This window comes from Bos indicus x Bos taurus, chromosome 4 (genome assembly GCF_003369695.1).
Source record: "Bos indicus x Bos taurus breed Angus x Brahman F1 hybrid chromosome 4, Bos_hybrid_MaternalHap_v2.0, whole genome shotgun sequence".
NCBI lineage: Eukaryota > Metazoa > Chordata > Mammalia > Artiodactyla > Bovidae > Bos > Bos indicus x Bos taurus.
In genome coordinates, this window is record NC_040079.1 from 20,999,162 (window position 1) to 21,022,814 (window position 23,653).

Here is a 23,653-nt window from a genome sequence, read left to right on the forward strand (position 1 = left end):
TTATTTTTGTAATCATAGGGGCTCCTAGCCAGAGTTTAAAAATTGCTTTCTGTGCTCACATGACCAGCTGGAAATTCCGATTTGGGGTTAAGCTCGGTTAAGTCAGTAGACAGCTACCTAGTAATATTGCTGAATCCTTCACGGTTCTTCTTCCCCTCCCTGTCCTTCCTGCAAGGGACTTCTTAGAACTGCTGCATTTCTTTTCCCCCTTTTTATTTTCTTTAAAGTCAAACCCTAGAAAGAGGTGATGTGATCTAATGAAAAGAAGAACAGAAACACTGGGATCAGGGAGCTGTGCTGCAGGTTAGCAAATTATTTAACATCTCTGAGCATCAGTTTCTCATCTATAGAATGGAAACAATACCTACTTTGCATGGCTGTTGTAGAAATTGGAGATTATGCATCAAGGTTCTTAGTACAGTACTGGGCATACAGTAATGATAACTGTTATTATTAAAAGCAGGATTTCTGAATGTCTTCATAGCCTTCATAGTAATGCCTTCAAGGCAGAGACAAAATTAATTCTTTTGTACTAGTATAAACCAGTCATGAAAATTGAACACTGGTGAATGAAGTGACAGAGAATAGGAGAGATAGAAGTATACATTTAAAATTTTTATTTAAAGTTAGAATGCACACAGTTTTTAGAGTCAAGAGTTTGTTAAGCTGTTACGGAAACCAGCAGTCCCACATTATCCCTTTCTTCTCCAGGGTTAGCACCTCACCTATTTTACCTGATTCTCTAGGTATTTGCGTTTACATTTACATTCAGTTCTTCTTGCGTTTACATACATTCAGTATGTAACATGCTTGTAATGCTATGACTTGGTTCTTCAGTTTCAAGCATAATTTTTATACATGCTTTCTTCCTCCTCACTCCTGTTCCATAAGTACAAGTCCTCATTCCCTCTTTCAAGTTGGTCATTATTTGTCTAAACTGATACTTACTGTCTACAGTATTATAACTATGTAAATACCATATATCAATAATCTCAGATATGCAAATGACACCACCCTTATGGTAGAAAGTGAAGAACAACTATAGAGCCTCTTGATGAAAGTGAAAGAGGAGAATAAAAAAGTTGGCTTAAAATTCAACATTCAGAAAACTAAGATCATGGCATCTGGTCCCATCACTTCATGGCAAATAGATGGGGAAACAGTGGAAACAGTGACAGATTTTATTTTGGGGGGCTCCAAAATCACTGCAGACAGTGACTGCAGCCATGAAATTAAAAGACGCTTGCTCCTTGGAAGAAAAGTTATGACCAACCTAGACAGCATATTAAAAAGCAGAGGCATTACTTTGCCAACAAAGGTCCATCTAGTCAAAGCTGTGGTTTTCCAGTGGTCATGTATGGATGTGAGAGTTGGACTATAAAGAAAGCTGAGCACCAAAGAATTGATGCTTTTGAACTGTGGTGTTGGAGAAGACTCGAGAGTCCCTTGACTGCAAGATCAAACAAGTCCATCCTAAAGGAAATCAGTCCTGAGTATTCATTGGAAGGACTGATGTTGAAGCTGAAACTCCAGTACTTTGGCCACCTGATGCGAAGAACTGACTTCTTGGAAAAGACCCCAATGCTGGGAAAGATTGAAGGCAGGAGCGGAAGGGGACGACAGAGGATGAGATGGTTGGATGGCATCACCGACTCAATGGACATGAGTTTGGATAAACTGTGGGAGGTGGTGATGGACAGGGAGGCCTGGTGTGCTGCAGTCCATGGGGTCGCAAAGAGTCGGACATGACTGAACAACTGAACTGAACTGAAATACCATGTATAGTAGCTGAGCCAGGTGGAAAATGATGATTTCCTTTGTTTTCCTGCATGAATGTTTATCTTATTCCTCAGGCGCTGCTCGCCTGAAGTCTCTGTCTGCTCCCTTGGTTTTCTGTGTGTTCTATTCTAACCCAACCCTGAAGTCTGCACGGTATTTTTCTCTTTTCAAGGAATTTATATGCATGGTGTCTGATCTTCTCCCAGGATAATCTCCCCCAGTGCCTTGCAGCCTGCTCCAGTCTGGACTGATACCCAGCTGTCATCCTGCCATTTCATTTCACCACCACCATCTTGGGGTTTACTGCCTCTGTCCAATGTTGGATCACATATTTCCTGCATCAAAGGCTTTTTTCAATCTATTCTTTATCTACTCTTAAATTTGATCAAATATAGAAGAATATAGAATTTTAGGTTAAAAATAATTTGCCTTTAAAGTCTTGTTCCATTCCATCTAGCTTTCACTAAAGTTGAGAAGGTTAAAGCCATCCTGTTTTCTGGCTTCCAAAATGGCCTCCTGTCCTAATCTCATCCTTATAGCTTTGTCTTGTAAGATGACATTGTTATTTTAGTAGGTTTTTGAGAAGGAGCAAAATTAAATATGTGTCCAGTTTGCTAGTTTTTACTGAAAGTCTAATTTTTTTTCTTTTAAACCCTAGGAGGGCGCTCTCTGGCTCTCTTTCACTGGTTTGCTCTGGCGACACAATGGCCTTCTGAGCTTGTTGCTTTATCAAACTCCTGTGTGTGCTGTGCTTAGTCACTCAGTCGTGTCCGACTCTCTGTGACCCCATGGACTGTAACCCGCCAGGCTTCTCTGTCCATGGGATTCTCCAGGCAGGAATACTGGAGTCGGTAGCCATGCCCTCCTCCAGGGGATCTTGCCTACCCAGGGATTCTTTACCGTCTGAGCCACCAGGGAAGCCCCACAAATACTGGAGTGGGTAGCCTATCCCTTCTCCTGGGATCTTCTGAATTCAAGAATCGAGCCCAGGTCTTCAGCACTGCAGGTGGATTGAGCCACCAGGGAAGCCCAATCAAGCTCCTAGGCTCCCCTTAACTGCTAACCACCCACATCTCCATTGTTTTTGACAGCATCCTTAGAAACTTCTCCACATTCCATCTCAAACAAACCAGTGTGCAGGGGGAACTCCAGAGCTCTCAGCCTTGGTCACACTGCACAGAGTGGCATTTGCCTCACTCTCCACTGGGGTGAAGGGCCAAGTGGGTTGTGGTTTAAGTGCCATGAACTCTCACTGCCCTTACTGAGATTCAGTAGACTTTTTAAAATAAATGTTTCTTCACTTGTTATGTGTTGTTGGGACAGTTTCTTTTTAGAGAAATATTTATTTGGCTCTGCTGGGTCTTAGTAGCGGCACGCGAGGTCTTTAGTTGTGCTGTGGTGTGGGATCTAGTTCCTTGACCTGGGATTGAATCCTGCCCCCTGCATTGGGACTGTGGAGCCTTAGCCATTGGACCACTAGGGAAGTCCCTTACAATGATTTCTAAAGACTTGTTTTTTTTTTTTTAAACCAGTTTTGGTATTCTCACTGGGGAGTGGATGGAGGGTCTTCTCAGGTTGTAGTTCTAGAACTGGATTTGTGCCCCTTTATTATTTTTTAAAGGGAAATTTTTTAACTGCAAAAAATCTAAAGACTTTTAGATAGCAAAGAATATCATGAACAAATCTGAAATGATAAATTGCAGAAAATTACAAAATAAGAAATAGTGGTTGTAAATTAATAAAAGTACTGATAGGTTTAACTGGAGATGTCTTTGTGGTTGTTTAGGTTTTTGTTTTCTTGAAGCTGAAAAACCAGTAACAATTTATTGAGGTAAATATTAAGCTACTTATATAGACTTCTAATAGATACATATATTGTAATAGTCTTTTGTCCCCCCTCTGTTTCAAATATCTCCATCTAGTTTTGTAAAACATTGATGATGGTTTAATTAAGAGTAAAAATACAATACTTATATCTTCTAATTCTAGGGGGCTTCAGTTCAGTTCAGTTTAGTCGCTCAGTCCTGTCCGACTCTTTGTGACCCCATGAATCGCAGCACGCCAGGCCTCCCTGTCCATCACCAGCTCCTGGAGTTCACTCAGACTCACGTCCATCGAGTTGGTGATGCCATCCAACCATCTCATCCTCTGTCGTCCCCTTCTCCTGCCCTCAATCTTTCCCAGCATCAGGGTCTTTTCAAATGAGTCAGCTCTTCGCATCAGATGGCCAAAGTATTGGAGTTTCAGCTTCAACATCAGTCCTTCCAAAGAACACCTAGGACTTATCTCCTTTAGGATGGACTGGTCGGATCTCCTTGCTGTCCAAGGGACTCTCAAGAATCTTCTCCAACACCACAGTTCAAAAGCATCAATTCTACAGTGCTCAGCTTTCTTTATAGAGTCTTCTCCAACACCACAGTTCAAAAGCATCAATTCTTCGGTGCTCAGCTTTCTTTATAGTCCACCTCTCACATCCATACATGACCACTGGAAAAACCATAGCCTTGACTAGACGGACCTTTGTTGGCAAAGTAATGCGTCTGCTTTTTAATATGCTGTCTAGGTTGGTCATAACTGTTGGCTTCTTACTAAAAAATATATCACAGAAGCACCCACTGAAGGAAAACCCAAGGGACTTTGCTTCAAGTAGTCAGAGAACACCATCAGAGTGCTGCTCCAGGAGCAGCTGGACAGCTAGTTCTGTGGCCGTCTGAAGGCCCTCTGTGGCTCCAAAGGCACAGATGCCAGACCTCTGGCTGTTAGGATGCCATGGACCACACTGTCTGCTTCTTCCCCTGTGGAGTAAGTATATCTAAAACAAACAAGTGCTTGGCATGCACGCTAGACCATTGGTGAGGCAGGGCAAGGGAGGCCTAGTTGAATAAAACGTTACACGCTTTGTTCTGTTCACTGTTGCACACATAGAAAGTGATATTTGTCCTGTGGGTCAGGGAAAATGTAAAAGGCTGACAGCAGTCAGAACCCACAGCTCTGGCTACTCTGGGCCCCACCTGGTGTTGCACAAAACCAGAGAACAGAGTGGTGTCGCGCTGTAACCTGTTCTCTGAACACAGGCACGTCAGGGCACAGTGGTGAGACGTGCCGGAGTAGAGGACGCACGAGCCACATTCCTACGTGAGGCTTCTTCTCCAGATTTGGAATTCCCTTCTGTAGCCTTGAAGTCTGATCCTGCCTACAGAGGCTTCCGGGATCTCTCTTCTCTGTAGGCCCTCTTGAGCCTGTGTTGGTCAGTGCAGAGGAGCCGGGTCAGAGAAATGAGGGCCTCCCCCAGGGTGTTTCCTCACTAATCTGGAGTTCGGTTAGAACTCGGGAGAAATCAAGAGGAAATGTTGACGTCTTCACCTTTTGTGTCATTTCAGTGGACCTTGTCGTAGTTCAGTCCGGGTGTTCTCAGATGGGATGACTCTGCCCCAGGTGCCTGCCCTCAGGTGGCCCATCGGCACAGAGTCATCTTCAGAAGTGTTGTTACCGCTGCTGAGGGAGTGCGTCATTCTATCAGTGAACTGTGCCATCTTTTATTTCTTTAAACAGAACTTTACTCTCTTGGTATCTCTCTAGCAGACTCAGACCCAGAGTCTCTCTTGTCCATCACGGAGGACTCTTCCATGAACAGTTCTCTCCTCACAGACTTTTCCCAAAGAAGAAAGGATAGAACAATCTGCAGAGACTGTTCGGGGAATCCTGGAGGGGCCTCTAGGATTTGGGTCAGTGGTCCACCTAGGAATGTGGAGAACAGAGGCTCTTACCAGGCTTGGAGGTGAGGGGTGAAGATGGCCAAATGCTTGATGAAGTGATAGTTGTTTCTTTGTTTATAGTTTATTAATTTGAAAGACAAGTTGCCAACTAGGAGTTCCTACCCTGTTTCTGAAAGTAGAGAGTTCGGCTGTGGTAGTGTAGAAGGAGATGTTCCTATGAAAAAACAGTGACAAGAAAACCCCTTTTATGTGCAGAAAGGGTGCTCAGCTTTCTGGGATAAAGGTAAAATACAACTTTTTTGGTGATAATGGGCAGATGATTCTTATCTTAAAAGCCTAATTATAAAAGAACAATTTAATGGTATCAGGATGAAAGCCCTAGAGTTAGTGTATATCTTTGTTTCCTATTATAAAGCCCTTCTGCCAAGGTCAGTAGCATCAGTGCCAAGTCAGAAACCCAGGCTCTACCAGGCATCACTGTTGCCTTGTGTGGGGAACCAAAGATGGTACAGAATCTGGGTCACGTCTGCAGAGAGGATGGGGTCACAGCTCATACTTAGCCCACCTATCACAGTGGCCTTCATTTGAAAGTTTTTTCTTTTTTGCCGGACATGGGAAATTCAGGTTTGCCAATACCACACTTGTCTTTTTTTATGGAGCGCTCCATCCTTGCTCAAGGGCCGCGCTCATCTTCTCTGTATCATTCCAGTTTTAGTATATGTGCTGCTAAAGCGAGCACCACACTGTCTTGATTAATGCTCTTTTATAGATTATAAGTCTTGGAGTCAAATAGCATCAGTCCTGTCACTTCTTCTGCCCTTTCGATGTTGTGTTGGACATTCTGAATCTTTAATCTTTCTATATAAACTGTAGAATCAAGTTGGTTGATAATTTGCGAGAATTTTGATTGGAATTTTGTTGAATCTGTAGTTCAAGTTGAAAAGAACTGACATTTTAATGGTAGTGAGTCTTCCTATCCATGTATACATGGAATATTTCTCCATTTATTTACTCTTTGATTTCTTTCATTAGAATTTTGCAGTATTCCTTATGTAAATCTTGAACAGTTTTGATTTATACCCAAGTATTCGAATTTTTGGTGCTGATGTAAATGGTATTGTGTTTTTAATTTCAAACTCTAGTATTCATTGTTGGTGTATAAGATGGTGACTTTTGTATATTAACTTTGTATCTTGTAATCTTGCTATAATTGCTTATTACTTCCAGCAGGTTGTTTTTTGTTGATTCTTTGGAATTTTCTACATAGATAACCATATATTCTATCAACAAATACAGTTTTATTTCTTCCTTATATTTTCTTATCTTATTGAATTACCTAGTGCTTCCAGTATGATGTTGAAAGGGAGAGCAGACACCTTTGCCTTTTATCTTAACAGGGAAGTATCTAGTTTCATCATTAAATACAATGTGAGCTATAGATTTTTTGGTAGATATTTTTTAATCAAATTGAGTAAATTTCTCTCCACTCTTAATTTGCTGAGTGTTTCTATTCATGAATGGGTGTGGGATTTTGTTCTTTTTCTGTATATATTGATGTTATATAATTTTTCTTCCTTATTCTGTTGTTGTGAGGGATTATATCAATAACTGAATACTGAATCAGGCTTGCATACCTAGATTTTATAAAGTCTACTTGACTGTGGTATATAGTTCTTTTATACATCATTGGCTTCTATTTTCTAATGCTTTGTTGAGGATTTTTGCTTCTATGTTCACAGAAGATATTGGTCTGTAATTTTCTTTTCTTGTAATATGTTTGTCTGGTTTTAGCATTAGGGTAATGCTGGTCCCATAGATTATGTTATGAAGTAGTCTTTTTGCTTCTATCTTCTGGAAGAGATTGTAGGGAACTGGTATAATTTCTTCCTTAAATTTTTGGTAGAATTCATCAGTGAACTTGTCTGGGCCTGGTGATTTCTCTTTTGGCAGGTTATTATTTATTGATTTTATTTCTTTAATTCATATAGGCCTCTTTAAATTGTCTATTTCTTTTTGTGTGAATTTTGACAAATTGTGTCTTCCAAGGAATTAGCCTATTCCATCTAGGTTATCGCATTTCTGGGTCAAGAGTTGTTCATAATATTCCTTAATTATCTTTTTAATTTCTATGGGATCAATGTTAGTGGCCCCTCTTTTGTTTCTGATGTTAGTAACTTGTGTCTTTTTTCTTAGTTAACATGGCTAGACGTTTGTAAATTTTATTGACAATGGAATTCAGTGCTGAAAAGAAATGAGTTATCAAGCCATGAAAAGACATGATAGAACTTACATGAATATTACTAAGTGAAAGATGCCAATCTGAAAAGGCTACATACTTTATGATTCCAATTATATGATATTCTGGAAAAGGCAAAACTAGGGAGGCAATAAAAAGATCAGTGGTTGCCAGGGTTTGAGTGGGAGAGAGGGATGAATAGGCAGAGCATCGAGAACTTTTAGGGCAGTGAAACTCGTCTGTATGATACTATAACGGTAGATACATTTCATTATACATTTGTCCAAACCCATAGAACGTATAACACCAAGAGCAAACCCTGATTTAAACTATGGACTTTGGATGATAATGAGGTATCAGTGTAGGTTCATCAGTTGTAACAAATGAATCATTCTGGTGGGATGGTGATAATAGAAGTCTACCTTCTGATTAGTATTGCTGTGAACCTAAAACTTCTCTAAAAAATAAAGTCTATTAAAACCAAAACCAGAACATAACAGTTACTCTTTTAATACCCCAATGAGCTCTCCTTGAACCCTCTTTGGCCATTGGAAATATTGTTAAGAGTACCTTCCCCAACCTCAGATCTTCCTAGTTGCGTTTTGCTCCTGGGACCTAATGAAGCTTGTGGCCTGTAACTAGCTCTCCTGATTCTCAGTGGCTTTATCCTGTAGTGGCCACCACTGTTGACCTGCAACTCCAGGCAGATTGACTCTCTTCTCACTTATCTCATCCATCTTTATTTGCCCGATATACCTGTTTCTCTGCAGTAAGTCACTAATGGTTTCTAGCACACTGCAAGATAGAAGTTAAAGAAACAATGTTTGTTGACTGATTCATTAAAGTGCCTAGTAGGAACATTAAGAGCAGTACATGTCATCCTTGCCTTGAGGTCTTGGTCTTTTAGTGTTGTGTGAATAAATCATTTCAGAAGAAATCAAAAGTTCAGACTTTATCCTGACAAAAATTAAATATCTGAGTGAGTTTTCATTTTCTATATTTTTCTGGACTTCTTTTTAACTCTGAAAGATGTCCCCTCTGAAGAAGACAGGCCATCTGAAATTTGTAGTTTAGTACATGCACATGGACAGGCGGGAGGGGGCAGGGATGGAGGGGCCAGGAGGGCTTTCCTTTGGCTTTCTTTTCTTTTTCTTTTTACTGTGTTAGCGTATGTTGTCTCTCATCCACAGTTTTCAGAGCAGCATAAAGCTGGATTATGTGTCCCTCTGCAACTTCAGGTGAAAGGCGGGCTGTCCATGCTTCTTTTTGGGCTGCTCTCCCTTAGTTTTAGTTGGATGGGGGGCTGTCTGCATAGTGCCTTGCTGGCTGGATCCTTCAGCTTGCAGACTCTTGTCTGCATCCTTCTCAGAACTTGAGGGAGTCATCTCCCATTTGCTGCTGGCAGCTTTCATGTCTTTAGTCTTTGTGGCCTTGACTCGAGAATATTTTCTCCTCTTCTTGGGCCCTCCAAGAGGCAGCGAACTTTCAGATGATTTCCAGTCCAGAGGCTGGAGCCATTTTGAAGTGCTTACTATAAGAGTCCTTTGGCTTATCAAAGGGAGATTTCTGGGTGGTGTCCAAGATGTGCTGCATTTCCTTATGTTTATGTTAGAAGATGGCTTTTGTCTAGGAAAGAAATGAAATATGTGAGCTTCTGCTCAATATGTACCCTAAGTATTTGTAGTCCTTAGGTACTGTCATAGTATAAATCTTTTTTTTTTTTTTTCTCCTTTGCTGAGTTCATTCTCCTTTAAGACTCTTACCTTTATTTCTATGAGAATGATCTAACTTCACTTCTGGTCATGATTTTAAAGCACTATTCAAACCTTGTATTTTTAAATGCCCTGAGGATATGTTTATTTGGATACCTGTCCTGACCCCAGGCTTCCTGGTATAATTGCCACTCTGGGCCTCAGCCCTTTCTTACATTAATGCATTCAGCTGAAGTCAGTGCTCTCTAAAATTCCACCTTGCTCTAAAAATCTACTTTGTGTATTCTATTAGAATTAATTTAGTGTATATGCACTGTGCCCCCGCCCCGCTCACCCCCTATATTCAGTAAAGAGATCAATATAAGTCCGAGAGAGAGAAGTTTTCCTCAAGAGAGTGAGGTTTTCAAAATTACTAATTGTCACTACCTAAAGTCCCTCAATTTTTCTTTAGAATTCCATTTTTTAACCACAAAATCTCAACCATGTTTTTAATTAAACTCTTAATTTTGAGATAATTGTAGACCTACCTAGAGCTGGAAGAAATAATATAGAGATGTACCCTTCATCCAGTTTCCCCTAAATTAAATATCTTGAAAAACTACAAACAATAACACAGTTAGGATACTGCCATTGACAGTCCAGATACAGAGTAGTTCCTTCACGTTTCCCTTTTACCGTCGTACCTACTTTCCTCCTTCTTCATCTCCTCAACTCCGGGCAACCAATTTGTTGTCCAGATTACATGATTTTGTTATTTCAAGAGTGCTGTACAAGTGAACTTATATTGAACCTTTTGGGATGGACCTTTTTTTCACGCAGCAAACTCTGGAGATTCATCCAGGTTGCTTCGTGCATCAGTAGTCCATTCTGTGTTTATTGCTGAGGTCATGGCATGGATGTACCAGTTTGTTTAATGATTCATCCATTGAAGGACATGTGAGTTGTTTCCGGTTTATAGGTATTAGAAATAAAGCTGCTATAAACCTTTGTGAACAGGTTTTTGTGTGAATGTAAGTCTTCCTTTCTCTGGGATTAAAGCTCAGGAGAGCAATTGCTGGGTCATATGTTAGTTTTATATTTGGCTTGTGAAGAAACTACCAAGCTGTTTTCCAAAGTGAAAACATATATATTCCTACCAGCAATATATGAGTGACCCAATTTCTTTGCATCGTCATCAACACTTGGTGTTATCATTATTTTTTATTGTAGCCATTCTGATAGATATGTAACGATGACTCACTGTGGTTTTATTTTGCATTTCCCTAGTGGCTAACGATGTGGAACATGTTTTCATGTGTTTATGTGCCATCTGTATATTGTTTGGTGAAGTTACAGTTCATGTCTTTTGCTCATTTTCTAAGTGATCTATTTGTTTTCTTACTGTTGATTTTTTCCTACTCCTATTGGTTTATTTTTATTTTTTAAATTGAAGTAGAATTGATTTTCAATGTTGCATTAGTTTTGAGTGTACATAAAGTTATTCAGTTGTACTATACATTATATATATATATATATTCTTTTTCCTATTATTTTCCATTATGGTTTATTACAGAATGTTGAATATAGTTCCCTGGGCTATACAGTAGGACTTTATTGTTTATTTATTTTATATATGTAGTTTGTATCTGCTAATCCCAAACTCCTAAATTATCTCTTTCCCTTCCTTTCCTCCTTTGGCAACCATGAGTTTGTTTTCTGTGTCTGTGAATCTATTTCTGTTTTGTAAATGAACTCATTTGTATCATATTTTAGATTCCACATATAAGTGATACCATATCATTTGTCTTTCTCTTCTTTCGGTTAGTATGATAATCTCTAGGTTGGTCCATCTTGCTGCAAATTATTTCATTATTTTTATGGCTGAGTAATATTCCATTATATATACATCTCTATTATCCATTTATCTATTGATGGACATTTGGTTGCTCCCATGTCTTGGCTATTGTAAATAGAGTTATTCTGAACATTGAGGTGCATCCATCTTTTTGAATTAGAGTTTTCTCTGGATATATGCCCAGGAGTGGGATTGCTGGATCATATGGCAACTCTACTTTTAGTTTTTTAATGGAACTTCATACTGTTTTCAATTGTGGTTGCCCCAGTTTACATTCCTACCAACAACGTAGGAGGGTTCCTTTTTTCTCCACACCGTCTCCAGCATTTATTATTTGTAGACTTTTTTGATTAACGTGTATCTCAGCATGTTCCTCCTTGGGTTTATCCTGTAAGGGACCCCCTGCACTTTCTGGACTTGGGTGACTCTTTCTTTTTCTATGTTAGGAAAGTTTTTGACTATAATCTCATCCAATGTTTTCTCAGGCTCTTTCTCTTTTTCTTTGGGACCCCTATAATTCGAATATTGGTGCATTTAATGTTGTCCCAGAGGTGTCTGAGACTGTTCTCATTTCATTCTTTATTCTGTTCCATGGCAGAGATTTCTACCATTCTGTCTTCTCAGTCACTTATCTGTTCTTCTGCCTCAGTTATTCTGCTATTGATTCCTCTAGTGTATTTTTCATTTCAGTTATTTATTGTTCATGTCTTTTGTATTCTTTGTAGACTTTTTAATGATGGCCATTCTGACCAGTGCGAGGTAATACCTCATTGTGCTTTTGATTTGCATTCCTCTAATAATTAGCATAGTTGACCATTTTTTCATGTGCCTATTGGCCGTCTATATGTCTTCTTTGGATAAATGTCTATTTAGGTGTTCTGCACATTTTTTGATAGGGTTGGGTTCTTTTTTAATATTAAACTGTATAAGATGTTTGTATATTTTGGAAAATTAAAGCCTTATTGGTTGCATCATTTGCAAGTGTTTTTCCCAGTCTGTATGTTGTCTGTTCATTTTGTTTATGGTTCCTTTGCTGTACAAAAGCTTATAAGTTTGAGTCTCATTTGTTTATTTTTGCTTTTATTTCTGTTGCCTTGGGAGACTGACCTAAGAAACATTGCTACCATTTATGTCAGAGAATACTTTGCCCATGTTCTCTTCTAGGAGTTTAATGGTGTCATGTCTTATATTTAAATCTTTAAGCCATTTAGAGTTTATTTTTGTGTAGGGTGTGAGGGAGTGTTCTAACTTGATTTACATGTGACTGTAGCTTTCCCAACACTACTTGCTAAAGAGACTGTTCTGCATTGTTCTTGACTCTTGTTGAAGACTGATCCTAAGTGTATAGGTTTATTTCTGGGGTCTCTATTTTTTCTGCTGATTCATATGTCTGTTTTTGTGCCAGTACCATACTGTTTTGATTACTGTGGCTTTTTGGCATTTTCTGAAGTTTGGGACAGTTATGCCTCCAGCTTTGTTCTTTTTCCACCAAATTTCTTTGGCAATTCTGGGTTTTTTATGCTTCCATATAAATTTTAGGATTATTTGTTCTAGTTTTGTTTAAAATGTCATAGGTAATTTGATAGAGGTCACATTAAATCTGTAAATTGCTCTGGGTAGTGTGGCCATTTTAACAGTGTTAATTCTTCCAATCCAAGAGCATGCAATATCCTTCCATTTCTTTGAATCATCTTCAGTTTCCTTTATCTATGTTTTATAGTTCTCAGCATATGGGTCTTTGACCTCCTTGATCACCTCCTTTGTTCTTTTTTTTTTTTTAATTTGATTCTAAACAGGATTTTTTTTTTCACTTTCCTTTTCTGATACTTCATTATTAGTATATAGAAATGCAACCTATTTCTGTATGTTAATCTTTTATCCTGCTACCCTGTTGAATTCGTTTATCAGTTTTAGTAGTTCTTGGTGGAGTCTTCAGGATTTTCTATATATATTGAATCATGTCATCTGCACGTCATGACAGTTTTACCTCTTCCTTTCCAACTTGGATACTTGTTGTTTTTTCCTTTTCTGATGACTGTGGCTAGGAATTCCAGTGCTGTGTTGAACAGAAGTGGTGAGAGTGAGCATGCTTGTCGTGTTTCAGCTTTTAGTGAGCCTTTCAGCTTTCCGTCATTGACTATTATGTTGGCTGTGTGTTTATCATACATAGCTTTTGCTGTGCTGAGGTATGTTCCCTTTGTACCCATTTTGGTGAGAGTTTCTACCCTGAATAAATTTTCAAATGATTTTTTTTTGCCTCTGTTGATGATAGAGGATCATCGATCATCTACCTGATGATCATGTGCTTTTTGTCTTTTCTTTTGTTGATGTAGTTGTATCACATTAGTTGATTTGCATATGTTGAGCCATCTTTTGACCCTGGGATGAATCCAGCTTGATTGTGGTGTATGATCTTTTTTATATGTTGTTGGATTTGGTTTGCTAATATTTTGCTGAGGATTTCTGCAGGCAGAATATTTTAGGCTATGTTTTGTTATTCAACTGCCACTCTATGTCTTTTAGTCTATTGACACTTAAGGTAATTATTGATAGATATGAATTGTCATTTTAAACCTTGTTTTCCAGTTGATTTTGTATTTCTTCTTTGTTCCTTTTTCTTTTTCCTTTTGTGGTTTGATGGAGTTTTTAGATTGCATAAAAATTCAATTTTTATTTATCTGTAGTGTTTTTGAGTGTATCTTTTTAAGTATCTTTTACATTACCCACGAATAACTTATCACATCTAATGGTGTAATTTTCCCAGGTTGAGTGGAATATAGATATCTAACCTTTCTTTATGTCCCCCTTACCTTCTCATATTTGTAATTGTCTTAAATATTTTTCTTTAGATACATTTAGAACCGTATCAGTGTAATAACTTTTGCTTCAGCCATCAACATATTTAGAGAACTTGAGAAGGAAACCCTATTATATTTACCTACACATTTGCTCAGCATTATCTATTTCCTGATTTCCTCCTCTATTTTTTCTGTTTAAAAAAATTCAGTCATTCTTTTAGTGTAGGTCTTCTAGTGAAAAATTCTCTTTAGTTTTCCTTCATCTTAACATTTGTTGAGCTCTCCTTTATTTTTGCTGTGTGTCAGGTTGTGGGTTGACAGTTCCTTTCTTTCAATACTTGAAAACATCGTGCCACTTCTAGCCTCTATAGTTTCTGCTGAGAAATTGTCTGTATTTCAACTTGTTTCCCTTATAAATAAGGTGTCATTTTTCTCTGGCTGCTTTCAGGAATTATTTTCTTTAGTTTTCAGAAGTTAAATTTTGGAATATCTTGGCATGATTTCTTTGAGTTTATCCTGTTAATGGTTTGCTCAGTTGTTTGATCTGTAGGGTTATGTCTCTTGCCAGATTTGGAGTAACTTTTGAGTACTTTTGAGTACCTTCTCAGCCTTGCTGCTTTCTCCTCTCTTCCGGGGACTCTGAAAACATGAATGTTAGATTTTGCTTTATGGTTCCAAATTCATTTTCTTTTCTTTGGCTCCTGTAAGCAATACTGCAATGAACATAACTACAGAAGTCTTCTGGCCCTTCCTGAGGCTTTTTTCCCCTTAGGACTGGTTTCTAAAGGTGGAATTTCTTAAAACAAATGTAGATAATACGGATTTTCATATATTATTGGATTGCCTTCCAGAAATTGTACCATTTCTATTCCAACAGTCAGTGAGTGAATTCTTCCATTGAGAGACAAAAATGAGAGAATTTCATTATTGTTTTAATTTACATTCCTTGCATTTTAGTGAGACTGAACATTTTAAAGTGATTATTGGTCCTTTTTTTCTTTTGTGAATTTCTGACTCATAGCCTTTGCCCATTTTCCTATTAAAATATTCATGGTTCTGTCATTGATTTGTATGCAGTCTTTGAATATTAAGTATGTTGGCCCTCTGTTTCTTATATTATGAAGAGAAATGTCAAAGCATACTGATGAAAGACTCTGCATTCTAAATGTCTAGTTAGGGTTGAGTCCAGTTGCTACCTATTGGCTGTGTGACCTTGAACAAATTTGAGAAACAGACTTTGCATCTCAGTTTCCTTATGTGTAGAATGTAGAATGTGTTTGTGTAAACAAAGAATGTTGTGTAGCACAAAGAAAGTACTTCATCAAATCTGTTGATAATATTAGTATTATATTTCTTACTTTCAGCTTGTCATTGTCTTTTATTTGTATTCGTTTCCTTTTGGTCTTATAGATCCGAACTAATGAGTGGTTTCATGTAAATAATCAAATAAGGCCTGATAACCTTACTCCTTCACATATCCAGTGTTTTCTTATGGCTTTGGGCCTTTGTCAAATATGGTGTAGCTGCCTATATTAAGAGCCTATGTTTGTTTCTTAGGATGTGGAATCAATAAACCATGTTTCTTTATAAAAGAGTACATGTATTAAATAGCTAAGAATGACAAAATTGTATTGACTTACTGATGTTGGATTTGAAAGCTGGTTCTTGGGTTGAATACCTCTTTTATCTGAGTGGTTTGCACATTTTTAGTGCTACGCATGATGGGGAGCAAATACTGCAGTATTTCTTGAGTTTGAGCTATATTTTTATCCCTGTAGATTCTTTTCTCATCATCTGTCCAGTTTATATCAGCCTTCTTGCTTTGGAAAGATGGACATTCTTTCATATTGCTTTTTAAGTTGTGATGCAGATCTGGGGAGCAACCATAAAAATATGTATAGATACATAAACTGAGTTGATTAAGCAGTTACTTAGCATTATCTGCCAAAGATTCTATCTAAGAATTCTTATCCATCTGAAGCTTATGGGGCAGAAAATAAACAAATAAAACATGTCAGATAATAAAATTTATGGGAGAAAATAAAGCTGGGAAGGGGAATAGAGAATTCTTGGGGAGGGGCTGATTTCTGTTTTTAAAAAGGTGGTCAAAGAAGGCCTCCTTATGATGCTACCATATCAGAGGACTTAGGGAGCAAGTCAAGCCACTGTCGGAGGGAGGAGCATTCGCAGCAAGGGGAACAGTAAGTGCAAAGGCACTGAGCCAGGAGCATGGTCGTGTGTGCAGGGCGCACCATGATGAGACAAGTGGCTAAAGCAGAATCAATAGGCAGAAAGATATAAGCTAGATAGGTGACTTAGTTCACATAAGGCCTCACGGGCCATTGTAAGGACTCTGATTTTTACTGAGTGTGAAATAGGGAGGCCCTGGCAGGCTTTGAGGAGTGTCACATCTCACTCAGATCTGCTTTAATAGGATCATGCTGGTTGCTGAGTAGAGAAGAGACGGAAGAGGTGCAGGGGTAGACAGGCAGGGAGATCTCATGGAAGGCTACTGAAGGAATCTGTTAACAGGAGAGCGCACGGCAGCTTGGACCAGGGTGGTGGCAGTCATCAGAGGGAGGGGTGCAAGCAGGGGAGGGAAGAATCCTGAGTATATTTTGAGATTTTCCAGTGAATTAGATGTGGGGTGAGAAAAGAAGAGAGAAATCAGTGGTAGCCCCAAAGCTGCTGTTTGAGGAAGTAGAAGGACAAGAGAGAAAACTATGGGAAAACTCTGTTAGAAATTCCTTCTTTATTATTTATTAATAGATGATATGAAGGAATTATTGTTTATTTTGTTAGTTGTGGTAAGAGTATAATAACATTAAAAAGGTGTAGAGAACTGTTAAAATAAAGTTCATTTGAAAAGTTGTTTATTCCACTCCATACTCATTAGGATGGCTATTGTCAAAAAACAGAAAATGATAAGTGTAGGCAAGGATGTGGAGAGATTAAAACCCTTGTGCATTGCTGGCTGGAATGTAAAATGGTGTAGTTGATATGGAGAACAGTATGGCGGTTCCTCAAAAACTGAAAATAGAATTACCATAGGGTAATTGACGGTCCAGCAATTCTACTTCTGGGTATATCCCCAGAATTGATCGCATCTTGGAGAGTTATCTGTACACCAGTGTTCATAGTAGTGTTACTCACAGTAGCCAAAAGATGGAAGCAACTCAAGTGCCCGTTGACAGATAAATGGATAAGCAAAATGTGGTATATATATAATGGGATATTATTGAGCCTTAAAAAGGAAGGAAATTCTGATACCTGCTACAACACAGATGAACTTTAAGGACATTATGCTAAGTGAAATTAGTCAGTCACTAAAAGACAATGTGTTTTTTTTTTCCAAATATTCAATTCCACGTATATTGGATACCTAGAATAGTCAAAGTAGGATAGTTGCCAGGGGCTAGGAGGAGGGGGGAATGGGAAGTTGTCATTTAATGGCTATGGCATTTCAGTCTTGCAAGATGAAAACAGTTCTGGAGGCTGTGTACAACAATGTGAATGTATTCAACACTGCTGAACTTTATGCTTAAAAATACTTAAGATGGTAAATTTTATGTCATGTGTATTTTAACAGAATTTTTTAAATTCAATATATATAGGTAGAGAGAGGGGAAAAAAAGAACCCTAAGTAAAACTTGAAGGAAAATTGGTAGACATTTTAAAGGATGTGGCAGTATTACTTATAATTATGATGCCTAAATTGATATATATGTTGACAGCATAAGAAAAAAGTAGAATACACTTAGAATAAAAGCAAGAAATACATTATGTTTTATATTAAAAAAAGGTTTATCTAGTTAAGAGACATAGACTGAACTATTTATGGGCAAAACAATATGATTTGCTGACTTTGCTTTAATTACTTCAGCAAAAAAAAAGTAGTGGGAATATAAATGAAACAAGAATAGCAGGATGCTGATAACTATTAAAAGGTGGGTGACAGGCACCAGTGGTTCATTATTCTATTCTACTTTTGTTTATGCTTGAAATATCCACAATAATGCTTTTGAAAAAGGAACTGTCCATTACTAAAAAGAAAGGAAACAGATGACTAAAGCACTCACTGAATTAAACTAGACTTGAAAGACAATTAATGAGGGTATGTATAATTGCAATATCTGGCAGTGCTGGCAAATAAAATGAATTCATCTATAGTCTCTTGATAAGCTGTTCCTAGGCTGTTCACTGAAACATTATTATGTAGCTGGCATGTTTAGTTTGGTAAATAGATATGAAAAATATATAGTCCTTGCCTTAAATATGCCAACAATTGGGACTAGAGAGAGAAGTAAAGCATCAGTTAGAATATTATATCTATAGGATAAGGCAAGGTACTTACTGTAGCATTGCTGAAGAGGTACTTCCAGCCATACTTAGAGCTGGAAAAAGCAATATTCCTAATTCCTAATTAATCTGAGTCTTGATGCACAGGTATGTCAGCTAGTTAAAAAAAAAAAAAAGAGTAGTAATCTAGGTTCATGTCTGTGTCCACGTTCATGTCAATGGACATGAGCTTGAGCAAACTCTGGGAGGTGGTGAGGCACAGGGAGGCCTGGCATGCTGCAGTCCATGAGGTTGCAAAGAGCTGGACACAACTGGGCAACTGAACAGCAGCAGCAGCAGCAGCAGTAATCTAGGTAGTGGGAGCAGCATGGCACACTCAGGAAATCACAAGTATGGTTTAGAAGGACTAGAAATCAGATAGGTGTGAATAAGTGGTTCAAAACTAGAGACCTCGTCTGTAATAACAGTACTTCTGGGAGATTTCCTGAGATAGGAATCATGTGTGACTGGTAGATGCTTAATGCTTTAAAAAGTGAATTGTTAGGAGGCCTTTATACATGGAAGTGATATAATTAGATCTTCATTTTTGAAAGATCAGAGTGGCAGCCAGGAGGTTGTCAGGTTGAAGAAAAGTGAGGCAGAGGGACAAGTTAGGAGGCTAATTCAGGGGAGGCAGAAAGGGAGTCTGAATCAAAGGAACATATATCTATGACTCATTACAAATATAAACTCTCCCAGAACTGGAGAAGTCTGCCTAGGCTGCTGGTGAATCTCCGACAGATCCAGTTCATCTCCACTTGAATAGCCCAGTAATGGGAAAGGACAGACTTCTGGGAGAAACTGAGTGATGCCGTATTTGAGGAAAATGTATAGCCCTAAATGTATATATTATAAAGGAGGAGGCAGCGTCAAAAACTAACTCCCTCTGAAATGACTTACTTCAGTAAAAAAGAAAATTGCAGAATTTGTATGTCATCAAGATTTATCAGGACATGTTTAAAGATAATATAATAAAAAAAAGCCATGAGAATCTCAGCTCAGGAAAGATGGGAAGGTTGAGAAACATAATTTTAAATTAAGAGCAGTGGGTGGGTGGGAGCAGTAGGGAACACTGAAAATCAAATCTCCCCTTTGCAGCATAATTCTGTAAATATATAAATTCTATAAATATGGTCTCCAATTTCTCTCGTTTTAAGATACACTTTAATTAGACCTGTACCTCTATCATTCTACTGAAATTTCTCTGAACAAGATCCCCAAATAAAACCTACATGTTATAAAATCAAATAGTAAAACCATCTCACTTAATCAGAAGCATTAGACCTGGCTGATTATGCCCTGTTTGCTACACTTTCTCACTTAAGCTTCCAGGACAGCACATTCTCTTGCTTTCCCTCCTAACCAAGGCGGGGCTTTCCAGTCTTTTGTTGGGTTCTTACTCTTTTCCTGATCCATCAGTGTTGGGGGTTCCCAAGGACTTGCTCCTTAACCCTCATCTATATCTACACTCACTTAAATCTTATCCAGCTTCATGCCTTAAAATACTATCTTTATGCTGAAAATTCCTAAATGTATCTTCAGCCCAAATCTCTTCCTTTAACTCTGGACTCATATATCCAACTGCCTATTCAGTACCTCCACTTCAGTGTCTAAAGGCATGTCAAAGGAACATGTCTAAACTAAACTGATGCTCTACTCTTGGTCTTTGCCATCTGGCAGCTGACAGTTCAACTGAGCTAGTTGCTCTGGCCCAACGCCCTAGTTTCAACAGTTGTAAATACCTGTGAAACCATTACCATAAACCAAGATCTAGAAAAGATGCTCACTAAAAGATTCCTGGTGCTCCTTTACAGTCCATTCTTTCCTTCCTCCCCTACTCTGTCCCTTACTCGAGGAAGCCGTGATCTACTTTCTGTCTCTAGAGATTAGCTTGCTTTTCATACACATGTGATTTCCTGTAGTTTTCACTTTTCTGCATCTGGTTGCTTTTTGCCAGCACTGTGACTTTGAGATTCATCCATGTTGTGTGTATCAGCTCATTACATTTTTATTCTATGATATGGAAAGGGTATCAATAAAAGAGGTGATGGGAACAATGCAATTAAATTGACTTTTTCAAGGCTATATTAAATAATTTTCTTCTGTATTCAACTCGTATAGAAATTAAATAAGGCAAGTATTTTTCAGAGTCAGGAGTAAAATGGCTGTCTATCTTCTCTGTTTATAAAAACAGTTCCCATAATCCAGATTTCATACAGTTTATTAATGATGATATGGTAGAAGCCACCTTGGCATTTATTAAAATCCTAAACATTAAAAAAACACCTTCTGTTGGTATCCTTGTCTTCTCAGTCCAAATGGGAGTCTGTTTGTTCAGAGGACACTTCAAGGATGTCACTTTGATACAGTTTCCATACAAATCATTGTTCCTGGGCTGAACTGTTTCCTGGTTTTTCTTGTCAGTTCCTAAAACACATCTCTGTTGGTCTCTGCTAAGCTTCTGAATCACAGTTTGGGAGCTGAAAGAAATTGGGTACTCTGATTTCAGTATTAACAATGAACTATCTAATTAAGAGTAGTGAAATGCCATGTTATGTCTCTATACACATGTCACAGTATGCAAGGTATTGTTACAGATATTACTTTACTTGGGGCTCTCAGCAGTTCTGATACAGACAGAATGGCCAATGTTATCCCCATCTTATATCAGAAAGGGAATGTTAAGGAATCAGAGAGGTTAAACTATTCGCTCATGATAACATAGCTAATAAGAAGGAGGGGCAGGTCTAGAATATACGCCTTCTAACTCTAGTACTTTGTCTATTACTTTCTCTCATGTTATTTTCTTGTATTATTTCATTTACTTCCATAGATAAGATGTGAAAGTGGAATTCCATGGAATTCTCCAGGCCAGAATACTGGAGTGGGTAGCCTTTCCCTTCTCCAGGGGATCTTCCCAACCTAGGGATCAAACCCAGGTCTCCCACATTGCAGGTGGATTCTTTACCAGCTGAGCCACAAGGGAAGCCCAAGAACACTGGAGTGGGTAGGCTATCCCTTCTCCAACAGATTTTCCCAACCCAGGAATAGAACCGGGGTCTCCTGCATTGCAGGCGGATTCTTTACCAACTGAGCTATCAGGGGAAGCCCCTTAGATAAGTAATATATTTTTAAAAAGTTAAATATTAGTTTAAATTAATCAACTTTAGATCCAAGTATAGGAATGACCAAAGGTGGTTTCTTAACCTAAATTTCTAGTTTTTGAGGCAACAGAAGCCTACATATTTCAACAGAACCCATTGTTGAGCAGAAACTAAGTTCTTAGAAAAGAGGCCAAGGAAGGAAGAACAGGCATACCATGTTTCCTCTGTTGTGCAAATTCAGTCTGTTCTCATACTTAGAAACCCACTGTTGAGATGGTTGTTTAGATCATTGTTCCTGAAGACGGGGAAACTTGCCAAGGGGGCTTGTGATATAATAATTACTGGTTTAGACAAAACTATAGTGTTTATCTCTGCTATCCCTGACTTCTCTTCCTATCCCTTTTCTAGTTTTTAGGTACTAATATCAACCCTGTGTGACCAGCGCTTCAATTGCTATTATAGAAAGTAAAACATCTGACAGTCATTCATTCTGAATATTATCTTAGACCAGAGGGAGAAACTCAGTTAAAGCAATAATGACTGCATAGAAATAAATGTCTAGCTGCAGATGTTAGGCATCCACTGGGATAGTTTAAGGACACTGAACTCTCAGAAGCCTTCAAAATGCATCCCAGGGGCTCTCCTGTGCAGTCCTAGACGCTATGTCACAGATACTATGTAGACTGTACGGACACGACTAGAAACTGTCATCAAAAAGTCGCTTTTACCTGTTACTTTAATTCAAAATCAAAATCTGTTAAGATGGAGGAAAGGGAATGAGGTAATCTGGTAGAAGAAATCTGGTGTAGTTCTCCTACCTCAGATACCTTTTTAGAAGCCAAGCAGGGACTCGTCCAGGTATTTTTGCTAAAAAAGAGAATATACCATAAAATTTCTGAACTTAGATTTTAAGGTTAACAAAACTTAATTTTTTACTTTCTTGACAGTTGCCTCAATTGCTAGCTTAATTCAACCTGCCACTGTCTCATTCAAACATATGAAATATATTCGTGCATATTTCCTCTAGAAACCTTTAGATGAAACTGTTTCAGGAGAACAGCAAACAGCAGAAATACCTGTCCAATAATTATCAAGCAATTCAGAACTGCATTCTGCATGTCACGGTCTAGGAAGGGCATCTACATGTATAGCAGATTGACTAACTTTTAGAGCCCCAACTCAGGACACAGCTATATCAGACCAAAGAATCAGGATAATATGTAATGAATAAATACTCATACACACATGATTATTAATTTTAACATATAGTATAAATTAGCTGTTTATTTAAAGTTATATATTATTCTGTATTATTTGCTATTCTGTTACATAAATGCCATTATTTAAGAAGAACAACAGGACTAGTTAACAGTGGCAGTTAGTAGTAATTAATAGTGGAACCAATTAAACAGTATGGGTGAGAATACTAGAACACTATGAATAGTGTTTTCCTCTGATGCGGATTTTAACTCTTTATAGAATATTTACATTTTATAGGCAATATTATTATGTCTTCTTAAGATACATAAGACCTTTTAAAAAGCTGAATGTAATACAGTAGGGCTAATTAGATATTACTTATAATTAATAAAAATTGACATGTTTATGTCCCATGATAAAATAAGATATTTTTGCTCTTTATGTGTCCTCTTCCAATCATACTTCTCTCCATTGCCTGCAGCCTTCAGTATATCCTTCTTTTATGTAGTGGTAAAACTGAAAACATTCAAAACTCAAGGAGTGCATCAAGGCTGTATGTATATTGTCACCCTGTTTATTTAACTTATATGCAGAGTTCAGTTCAGTCGCTCAGTTGTGTCTCTGATTCTTTGTGACCCCATGGACTATAGCATGCCAGGCTTCCATCACCAACTCTCAGAGCTTGCTCAAACTCATGTCCATCACATGTAGAGTACATCATGTGAAATGCCGGGCTGGATGAATCACAAGCTAGAATCAAGACTGTTGGAAGAAATATCAATAACATACATCATATGTGTATATCCATCATATGCAGAGTGAAGCATGTAAAATGCTGGGCTGGATGACCAAGCTGGAATCAAGACTGTTGGGAGACATATCAATAACCTCAGATATACAAAGGATACCACCCTTATGGCAGAAAGCAAAGAGAAA

At 38.1% G+C, this 23,653-nt stretch overlaps 2 protein-coding genes and 1 non-coding gene across 4 annotated transcripts in view; all 3 read right to left on the bottom strand.

Moving 5' to 3' along the window:
* Positions 1-6,127: 6,127 nt before the first annotated feature.
* On the bottom strand, positions 6,128-6,234 carry LOC113891976. The gene has a single exon (XR_003510948.1). It is a non-coding gene; the product is annotated as a U6 spliceosomal RNA (small nuclear RNA).
* Positions 6,235-7,957: 1,723 nt separating this feature from the next.
* Positions 7,958-15,996, bottom strand: LOC113891184 (cytosolic carboxypeptidase 3-like; the record flags this gene model as incomplete). The annotated part of the gene is made up of 2 exons (XM_027538938.1): positions 7,958-9,357; positions 15,716-15,996. Coding segments are annotated over 2 exons (693 nt in total), but the record flags the coding sequence as incomplete, so codon positions are not given.
* A 2,654-nt stretch (positions 15,997-18,650) lies between these two features.
* Positions 18,651-23,653, bottom strand: part of LOC113891181 (cytosolic carboxypeptidase 3) — an 84,142-nt gene continuing 79,139 nt past the window's right edge. Inside the window, exons 12-13 of one of the 2 annotated variants that reach the window (XM_027538929.1) lie at positions 22,336-22,384; positions 18,651-20,893 (exon numbers count right to left, since the gene is read on the bottom strand). In XM_027538929.1, the coding sequence (XP_027394730.1) occupies positions 20,596-20,893; positions 22,336-22,384 (347 nt within the window). In that variant the 3' untranslated portion in view covers positions 18,651-20,595. Of the gene's footprint in view, positions 20,894-21,500; positions 22,385-23,653 lie in introns of those variants that run through there. The other variant, XM_027538930.1, reaches the window with a different exon arrangement.